The sequence below is a fragment of the Limulus polyphemus genome, unplaced genomic scaffold (assembly GCF_000517525.1).
Source record: "Limulus polyphemus unplaced genomic scaffold, Limulus_polyphemus-2.1.2 Scaffold1448, whole genome shotgun sequence".
In the NCBI taxonomy this organism is placed as follows: domain Eukaryota; kingdom Metazoa; phylum Arthropoda; class Merostomata; order Xiphosura; family Limulidae; genus Limulus; species Limulus polyphemus.
The window spans coordinates 3,350-14,022 of NW_013667058.1; the positions used below are offsets into that span (position 1 = coordinate 3,350).

A 10,673-nucleotide genomic window follows, 5' to 3' on the forward strand; every position below is an offset into this window, starting at 1 on the left:
GGACACTCAACGGTTGAAGTTCTGTGTTTTTAAACAAAGGCAGTACCTGATGATGACAAAACCTTGTCGAAACGTTGTACATTTGCTGTTATGTTAAACTTATATTAAAGTTTTTCTTCATTACCCACTCAAGCCGTCTCCAGCCATTATTATTCTAAGAATTAATTAATATAATCTCATTCATGGATTCTTTTTAAACTTGCTGTTGAGACTTTTACATTTTCTACACAATCCCAGTCAACACTGCTGAAGAGAGAAGATCATTTGGGAAGTTGAAGCTGATTAAGAGTTACCTGCATTCCAGCTTTGCCCATGAAAGTATTACAGATCTGGGAACGCTGACAGTTGAAAGCCGCTCAGTTCGCACTGTGAAGTTTAACACTTAAATTAATAACTTTATCAAATAAAAGGTCTGGAAATTAAGTATTGAACTGACACAATTAATTAATTAGATTTAATGTATATGCCATTGGCCTTACCCGGCATATAGAACTGCCAAAACATACAGATTAATTTAGCGGTTAAAACGAAGGTTGCATACATGTAGAAAAATTTGCCTTGTTCATAAAACCGTGTCTTGGAGCAGGAATGGTTGGTTGTACATAAAACATTCTAGAATAAGGTTAAAAGCATCAGAAGCTTAGAGGTTTCTCACAATTGTTGCTTTTAAAATTGTTGAGTTACATAAAATATGATGTTCATTAAAAAAAAGATTTTCTCTTGGAAATCGGTTACATGTATTTTTATCGATTTTGTCAAGTTTTTATTATTAAAAGTGGACAACAAAAATATCTTGGAAATAAAACAAGATATAAACAACAAAAAATATCACATTGTATTTATTATAAAAAAATTTACAGAAGGTTGTTAGAAATACTACAGATTTCTAAATTGAATTGTCCGTATCAAGAACGTGACTGCTTTCTTACTGGGCCAGCATACACTGTATTACATTCGTGCTACTTTGTAATACATCACATCGTAGTATAGAAGGTGAGTACGTTATGTTGAAAATATCTTAAAACTTCATTACATCGTTACGGTCCATTTCGCCAGGTCCGGTCATGCTGTATCTAACGGCTGTGGTTCTTGACAATATCCCTGCAACGTAGCTTCCATTGCAAAAGGCTTCATCGTAAGACTGTAATGTCAAGGCATAACACTTCACCCTGCTGGCTTTCCATAAGTCACGTAGTGTACGAGGACAACGGTTTCCCAGCACTCATTTCAACTGAGTGAACAAACAGAAACCCATAAGTGTTGAATCTGACAACTTGACCTATATGATTCGTTATAGAATAGCATGAATACCCGTTTCATATTCCAGCAGCTTAAGGTATGCATGGAAGCAACTTGGGTATACATATGACATTTCCAGAAAGATATCCTTCATGATAGTGTTGCAGACTGTTGCCTGAGACATGTGGATGTATTTTGCCACTGACTTTTTTTGTTGACTCTCGCATGTTACAAGTTGCACTTTTCTTAATACGGTTGGGGTACAACTTGTAGAATGTCTCTTTATAGATGATCCTCGTCCCTAAAACGATTCATATTGATTTGTTTTCCAATCATATTACGTAAAAAGTTACCTCCGTCTTGGAAATTCTAAATTCCCGTTTTGAACACATCTTTATCATCTCATGTATGAATATTTTGTGTCGGAAAGAGCTATTACCTTTTTAATACAACGTACTCAACCCTTTGTAGTATAGTATAATATGATGTAGTATACTACACTTGTGTATATACGCTACAACAGCTTCCTGAAACTTGGTATCCTACTTCTCTAGATTTGTGTCATAATGTATAATTACAGAACACAAAACAAACACATTAAGCTGATAAGGAAGCTTGCTTTTTAAAGTGTAGTTTTCTTAGTGTGTATAGACTAGATTTTTACTTAAAAACTTTATCAACGCATTTCTGTACAGTGGTGGCTCTTAATCTTTATAAGCTGTATTCAATATAGCATCTTTATCTGCAGTACGCCTGTTACTTACTTCTGTTTTTTTCTTCCGGTGTGTCCAGGGTGTAGTTTTGTTTCCAATTAAAAACGATCCGAGGGATTCCAATATCTTGAAGTTGAATAGCAATCATATACACAATATCAGTAAGTCTGGTTTTACTAGTTATTTTTTGTTACTAGTCGGACATTAACTCTAAAAGTCAGCAGCTGCACTAAGACTTTGTAGAGGCAACAATATGAGTACCTGGAAATGATGACGTTTGGGGCTAATGTCCTGGCGATCCTGGTCACCAAACAAAATATAGATAAATCCAATGTCAATTGCAACTACTTCTACTACTACAGAGCTTTCAAATATGAATACATACCTAATCGCAATTTTATTTCAAAAGAAAAGGTTGCTAGGCAATAGCATTATGAACACACTACAAGACTTTTTATTTTAAAACAAAATAATAAATAGATATTGCCCTTCTCACTGCAGCTGTAATTTTGATTGATCATCAAGTGACCATAGTGCTATAATGCTATTCTATAATTGGCTGATGAGTAAGCTACAAAGGCGGTTGAAAGTAGTGCCTTATATGCCGGTTTACTTTTCATAGTTTGGAGAGAGGATCCATGAAAACCCTTGGCGGCCTTGACCACTAAGTCACGCTTGGCTCTGTATTTGATTACTATGAAAGCAAAATCAACATGACATTTTAAGTATTTTCATTCGGTTAACTTCTGTTGGAATAAAGATTAAATGAAGTAACAATACATGCGTTAAAGCTTGAAGTTTTCTTAAGATGAGTGGCATATGCATCTATCTATAATCTGACAGTTACATATGTACTTACATGAATCTATATAAATATAATAGTACTGTCTGTTCTATATAACTATTTCGCAGAGTGTGGATGAATCTTCACCAAAATTGGTTTGGAGGTTCATTAGGTCCATTCGGGGGTATATAAAAATTTTCAGTTTTGCAGTTTTTATGGGCATTTTTATCACTACTTCACCACCTGTAAGTGGATTTAATATGGAGGTTCATTGGGTCCATGGGGAGATACGTACAAATTTTCAGTTTTGCGTTTTTTCTTTTACGGTTTTTATGGGCGTTTTTATGTTTTTACAATTACATATAAGGGAAGCAACTTTTCATATCCTAAGATAGCCTGTCATTAATCATGAATTTACATAACTTCCGCCTAGTGGATGGAAACTTCAGCTAGTTAATAATATAAATGAATCAATAATAGATTATGTCATACTTATTTTTTATAAAACATATAACACTTAATACGTGTTTTGTCTTTGTACATTTATGACTTTATTCCATATTCAGAACAAACTTTGAAATAGACTGGAGGAGTATTTTGTAATGTGATAATTCTCTTTGTAATTGTAACTTATTAAGTGGTTGTTTTTCAGTTTTTCCTTACGTTTACTTACTCTGGAAGATCAGTTGACAACTGATGACCTCATAGTTGGTCTGTCGAGTCACTAAGTCGTACAAGAACTCTGAATATAGCAACCTTATGATAATTATCAAGAAGTTTTTAAACACAAGATGATTTAATTTACTTTATACTAAATGATAAACGAGAATATTTCCACGTGAATTAAGTCCTTGTAATCAAAAGAATGTATTTAATCAGTTTTCGATTCACTGCATTTGATAAGTGAATATAATTATGGCATCACTAGTAATGTTTCTGATCAAGTGATATTTAATTGTAGTGCTTTAGTTTTGTTGCTGACCATAATTACTAAAATAGTTGGAAGAGTTAAAAAGTATTTTACCCGAAAGGTGCAAATGTTCTTGCTCCTGTAGATTGTGTCTTACTTCTCAGACTCGGTTAGTAAGAGTACATATTTTCTATCATTCACTTGTTTAATGGGGATTCTAATCCTGAGAGGTGCAAATGTTCATAGTGATGTAGATAGTGTCTTACTCATCAGGTTCCATTGGTAAAATAGCTGATTCTTCATTGTTCACTTGTTCGATGGGGATTCTAATCCTGAGAGGCGCAATTGCTGTAGATAGTGTTACTTCTCAGATTAAGTAGGTTGAAAGTACTTATTTTCCATAATTCACTTCTTCAATTGAGATTCTAATCCCCAAAGGTGCAAGTATTCATGCTGCTATAGATAGTGTTACTTTTCAGATTAAGTAGGTAAAAGTACTTATTTTCCATCATTCATTTATTCAGTTGAGATTCTAATCCCTAAAAGTTCAAGTATTCATGCTGCTGTAAATAGTGTTGCTTCTCAGACTCGGTTAATAAGAGTCGTTATTTTTCTTCATTCACTCGTTGGATGGGAGGATTCTTATCCCCAGAGTTACAAGTGCTCAGACAACTGAGAGGTCTGCACTCGTCTATAAACCCACAACTATGAATCTGTTAGGCTCGAGGCCAAGTCTTATTTCTGAGAGAGGAGCTGCGTAGGACAGTCTGAGTTTCCGTAGTTAAAAAGTGCTTTACTTGCAGAATCTAATGCTCTAACACTTCAGCTCTAATGATAAGATCCATTGTTTCTTTCTCGCCTAGTGTGTATTCGAATGCCTAGAGGAATTATTCGTAATTTCATAAGAAAGGTTAAATAAATCAAATTATACAAGCATGATGAAAACAATGTTTTGCACAGTCCTCTTTCAGAAATTTACATAAATTAGATGTGTTGTTTTATTGCTTAATGCAAACCACAGAATTGGTTATTTGTGTTGCGTCTGCTATGGGGAATCAAACCACGAGTTTTAGCATTATAAAACCTCAAGATTACCGTGAGTAATTGGGAGGAACATTTGTTTTGAAAGATATCATCAAATAATGTACATATATGACTGTACTGAAAAATTAGTTATAGTTGTGGATTTTCGAGTGAATGATAAATAGATTCCTTGTGTTTGAAATCTGAAGGTGTACTAAGAACTTTTATAGCAAATATCCTGATGTTTTGTTTTAAAGGGCTCATATTTAATAATTAATTTCAGGAGAGTTGATGACTGATGCACGCTGGATACGAGAGTTTGTCACCACGCATGTAAGCTATAAACACGACTCCGTGGTCACAGATGAAATTAATTATGATTTATTAGTTATGATTGACAAACTTCAGAGAAATGAAATCTCCTGTCCTGAACTTCTTGGTGAATAGCTAAGTCAGTAAATACTAAGATGTTAACCGAACCAGTCGGTCATGCATGGTTGTCGTGGTTCCATATAGTGTGTTGGGGTTAGTCCTATACTTATACTTAAACCATAATGACGTCAGATATTTACAGATAGGACTAATACGGAAGAAAGACAAAGAAAACCATCATAATATGAAACAAATTTTAAGAAATGTTATTAAAACATAACGTAATTTCTCATTATTATCGGCCAATATTATCCATTTTCAAAGAGTAGGAATTATAATTTAAAGGTTTGTTACGAAGATGACCCATGTTATATTTTCATGACTAAATATATGACATTTTTACGTAATAGTTTGCCGTTTAAATAATATTTTATTATATTTTACTGATATTTTAATATCTGTAAAAAATGATTAATACTGTAAAAATTATTAGTTGAACTACAGTAATTATATCAGAAAAACTTGACACCATGTGTATGGAACTTTCACTGTGAATATTGTTACCTGTTATATTATTATGAAACTTTCGTCATGAATATTGTTAATTGTTATATTATTATGAAACTTTCGTCATGAATATTGCCAACTGTTATATTATTTGCAACTTGGGTTCAAAATAAAGTTTCACCAACTGTTTATTCTGTCGTATTCATTTGCATTATTTTGAAGTTTTGCATAATCCTTAATTGTTATTTCATTGTGTTTCTTGACGACTAGAAGCTTCTTAGTTAAATTGAAATGTTCACGAAAAAGATGTGCACGAATTAAAGGGTTTAAAATATATTAATAGCAAACAGGTGTCTTTGTGAGCTGTATAGGTATTTTTCTTGAGTGAAGGCATATCATTGAATGTTGTCATATTATATAGTGTTTTATATATAACGTATTTCAATACCTTAAAAGTTCGAAAAATGCTTAAACCTTTAGTTCGTTGTACTTGATGTAAAAAAAGGTTCATCCTCTCGAGGTTCGCCAGTATTGTCTAACTATATGTGTAGCATAAGAGAGTGTGATATTTCATCTTTCTGTTCAATGTATAAAATGTATACTAGCTTCTGTGAGTTACTGAAGTTTAACGAAGTTAAATCTAAAGCTGTCAACACTTGCTATGCTAGTTATGATGGGCGAATAATAAATTAGGTTATGTTGTTGTTTTGTGATTTAAAAAAAACATATATATTTCTTTGTTAACAGTTATTGTACGTGTACCTGAAAAACAATGCTACATATATATATATGTATTATTAAACTCGAGAAAAAAATTGAGCTTTACGTATAATTCCATTTGTTAAGTGAATTTTATTATAACTGTTGTACTCTTGGGTCTTGGAAGTCGTATTGTGTGTAACTTCTTGCAGCAGTGTTTGATAATAATAACAACATTTATTGTTGTAAAGCCCCCCCAGTGGCACAGCGGTATGTCTGCGGACTTACAATGCTAGAAACCGGGTTTCGATTCCCTTGGTGGACAGAGCATAAATATTTCAATGTATAGCTTTGTGCTTAACTCTAAACAAAGAATTCTAGTAAAAATAAAATGTTATTTGTCATTATTCCTTTAAAATAAAATGTATCAATACCTGTATCGTATTTACTTCATTGTTGCATTAATTATCCCAGGATCAGTTTACGTATATACTCTCGAAATTTTACCACAATATTGTTAATTTTGTGATTCATTTAAATTCCAGTAATTTGAATTGGCGCGAATAAAAATATTATTTTATCATTTGTTATTTGTTTGTGTCTGCGTGCATCTGTTACCTTTTCTTATAAACAAATTTTATGTGTTTGGTTATATTTTCAAGAGAAATAAAATACATTTACTGAAAATCTGTATTGGAAAATGTTATTTACAATAAAACAAATCCAACTGCTTTCACAAAGACTGTATAATTAACTTTTCCATGAAATATTTGTCGAAGAGAAAACTTTAATGTATTTTTTATCGTAAGATTAGTTATTATTCGAGAAATCAGCCTATTTTATTCGTTTGAAAATTTATGCTAGGTCTTAACTCATTTATTCCTAAAATGGTTCTAGCTGCTAGATTAATATATCGAAATTGGAAGTGTCTTGGACTGAAATGGAACAATTTTGACCCCATTATATTTCCAATGCGTCAAATGTTTACATCTGTAAAACACAACAGCCCAAAGAGGGTCCCAAATAAGACTTGTCTCGGGCCCAAAGATTTATGTGGGCGGCAATGATTACTTCCACCACCGAAGGTTATTTCTTCATCCCTTTGTGTGTGTTTGTCAGCATGGTTTCTCGAAAACTGCTGAATAGATTTGGAATAAAGTTGGTATACATTTGGACTATGACCCAACTTAGAAGTGATTAGTTTGAAGGGTCATATATCAAGATCACAGCAAGTTAACGAAAATCCAAAACACCATTATCTGTTAACATGGGGACCGATTTTTTTACACTGTTTTTGCTCTATAACTCGGTCAAAAATGATCAGATTTTGATGAAACTTGATGGACATATGTAGAATATTATTCTTCATTGTCCTTCCAAAAATGGTTCGTGTTCGTTGATAATCGTATTTTTAAGAGCCGAATATGATCAACGCTGCGTGACGGAGGTATGCGCTCTACTGAGTGTCCCTCTATTTATATCTGAAAATTGAATGACTTCTATATAGGCCGCTAGGTATTAAACATACATCCCACACCTGACAAGGTTCGTTGAAGGAGATACAAGCTAGTTAGTAGAATCTCAAACAAAGAATGATGAGCAGTTTGAGATTTTTCTCATAGCAGACAAACATCCCCATAGACACGTGGGTAGTGACTATGAAAGAACAGTAAAGGTAAATATTTTTGGTACAGTGTTATTTCAACAAAAAATTAAGAACTTTAAGGGATTCCCTGTAATACACAAAAATTATAACATGCTGCATATGCCGCTACTCTTCAAAGGTTCCTTCACGGCGTGACAACGTCTTACATATACATGTCGCCAGGGTTAACAGTGCCTTGTTATGTCTTTGTTACTATCAGTATACTGAAGATCTCCAGTAATCAGTAGTTATATTAACACATTTCTTTCTACAAAACACAACTGCGAGGAACTTTGGCCCCATTAGTGTCATGAAGCAACTTTTTTTTTAGGTTAAATCTTTAGAAGCTTATAAACAACTAGAATGTTTATGAAAACAGTATTTAACCTAATGGGCCCGGCATGGCCAGGTGGCTAGGGCACTACTCGCAATCTGCGGGTCACGGGTTCGAATCCCCGTCACACCAAATATGCTCGCCCTTTCAGCCATGGGGGCATTATAATGTGACGGTCAATCCCACTATTCGTTGGAAAAAAGAGTAACCCAAGAGTTGGCGGTGGGTGGTGATGACTAACTGCCTTCTCTCTAGTCTTACACTGCTAAATTAGGGACGGCTAGCGCAGATGGCCCTCGTGTAGCTTTGCGCGAAATTCAAAAACAAACAAACAAACTATTTGTGTTAAAGATGTCATTATATGATTATAATATCATATATTACTTGGTTACTGGTCACTAACATCTAAACTCTAGAAACTATAGTTAGGGAGCAAAGAGTTGTTTAAGTCAAAAACGGAGAGAGACTGAATACAAGTATTTTCTAAATGCAAAATTGGTTGTCTTCAGTTTTTTTACATGTTAAAGGATATCGAATCAATACTGCCCAACTCTGACCACTTCTTTGACTTCTTTTGGAACATTCCCCACGTTTGCTAAGTAAATATAGATATGATTGTTGGGCTGTTTGTTTGTTTGTTTTTCTACTACAAGCGAAAAAGTGAAAGTAGATTTATCATTAAACGTTATATTTTCATCGCCTAAGTTTAGTGCAACCAGATCAAGAGAATCTTCCCACCAGTATTCCAAATAAGCTTCAACCAGGTCACGAGAATATTCCCGCTTGTATTCCAAATAAGCTTTTGCTCACGCTAGAAGTATAAGTATTGCTTATAATTAACTGAACATTCAATGCGTTATCGTAGCAAGGTTTTGCGAACGTTACAGCCTAAACAAATGTATGACTACAACCACCTGTGGTGTTCATAAAAAGTGAAATATTTTCTTTAGTAACTTATTACAAACAGCACCTAATATCAAGTTAGATCAAATTTTGGCACGATAATACTCTGAATTAAACGAGGCACAGACTCCATTAAATGACAGAAAGTATCTTTGATCGTGGTCTATTGGTCGAGAAGGATCAACAGCTGGTTCACAGATGTCCACAGAGACAAACGCGAAGTTCAGGTTTATTTTAAAGATGCTTATTGTCGCTTCTTTTAAGCCAATTTCAAAGGCAGTGGATTGTTATACTGCTGTCGTGGAAAAGCCTTTGTCCGTCAGAGTGTAAATCCTGCATTTTGGGGAGGGTGTGGCTGGTAACACCATTCAGGTATATTCTGGGGTCTCGGGCTCTTTTAAAGAAATATAAAAAAAGCCTGCGATGAGAACGTTACCTACATCAAACAAAAGTTTGGAGATGGTTTGAATGGGTAATAAAGAAAACTTTATTATAAATTTACAACGCTTCGACAAGATTATTTTATCATTCGACACAAGTAGTTTACATAGATACATGAATATACAGTAAGGAACAAAGATGTCACAATACCGGAGATTACTTAACAGCTTAGTAAAGGTATCTTGGTCTATGTAATCTACTTTTACCTAATTATGACATAATCATCTCGAAACATTGTAAATTTATAAACAAACTCTTCTTCAGTGCCCATTCAAGCCGACTCCAAACTTTTACTTTCTCCGTCATCAAATGTAAGCTACCCACATCACCACACCATTTTCAGTAACGAAAACAACATCAGCAAAGTTAATCAGTTATCTTGTAATGATAAGATGATTTTTCTTCAAGTTCTCTTTAGATATTTACCAGGATTCATTCATAAAAAAATAAATGTTACAAGGAATTTTGATATATATATATATATATATGTAATGGAGTTCACAACTCCCTCTGCACCCAATTATTGCCGTTATTGAGTGTTTATTATCTTCGTTATAAGTTAACGTTAACTACATTCATAGATGGCGCCACGTCCTTTCACTATAAACAAAGAATCAATTAAATACAAGTATAAAAGTCCGTCAAAAACGATGGGAAGCCATTGTTGAATGATTAACGAAAATTATAGAATTCAACTAAAAGTAATTTATCTGTACCTTCAAAATGCACCTACCCTTCACTTATTTCATCAGTCTCGAAGTAATTGTTTAATCACCCCATTTTTATTAAACTACGCAGAAAAATGAAATATTATCAAAAAAAGTACGTGTGCATTCTAAAAGAGATTTAAATAGCACTCTTAAGCCTTTTCACTGTATTTTAGGTCAGGAAGTAGAAAATACAGTGCTGACATTCCAACACAAATTTTCAACTCTTTCGACTGTGCAAAGGATAAAATATATTTGGTAGTAATAAACGTTTATTTTTCTTTATGTTTTAAGGCGAAGTAGGTTTTGTATAAGATTTAAGAAATCAATACGTATATATACACCTGGAAAAAAGTTAAGCACCCCCAAATATTTTTCAGGATTGCTTATTGAAAA

The 10,673-nt window shown here is 33.6% G+C and overlaps 2 protein-coding genes across 2 annotated transcripts in view; one reads left to right on the plus strand and one right to left on the minus strand.

Annotated features, from left to right (window-relative positions):
- LOC106463620 (glutamate--cysteine ligase-like) overlaps positions 1-6,934 on the plus strand; it is a 10,006-nt gene extending 3,072 nt beyond the window's left edge. Inside the window, exon 4 of the mRNA XM_013923669.2 lies at positions 4,953-6,934. Within this exon, the coding sequence (XP_013779123.2) occupies positions 4,953-5,116 (164 nt within the window). The 3' untranslated portion in view covers positions 5,117-6,934. The remainder of the gene's footprint in view (positions 1-4,952) is intronic.
- A 2,234-nt stretch (positions 6,935-9,168) lies between these two features.
- Positions 9,169-10,673, minus strand: part of LOC106463621 (arylsulfatase B-like) — a 54,108-nt gene continuing 52,603 nt past the window's right edge. The window contains exon 15 of the transcript XR_002611523.1: positions 9,169-9,523. The gene's annotated coding sequence lies outside the window, so the exon portion shown is untranslated. The remainder of the gene's footprint in view (positions 9,524-10,673) is intronic.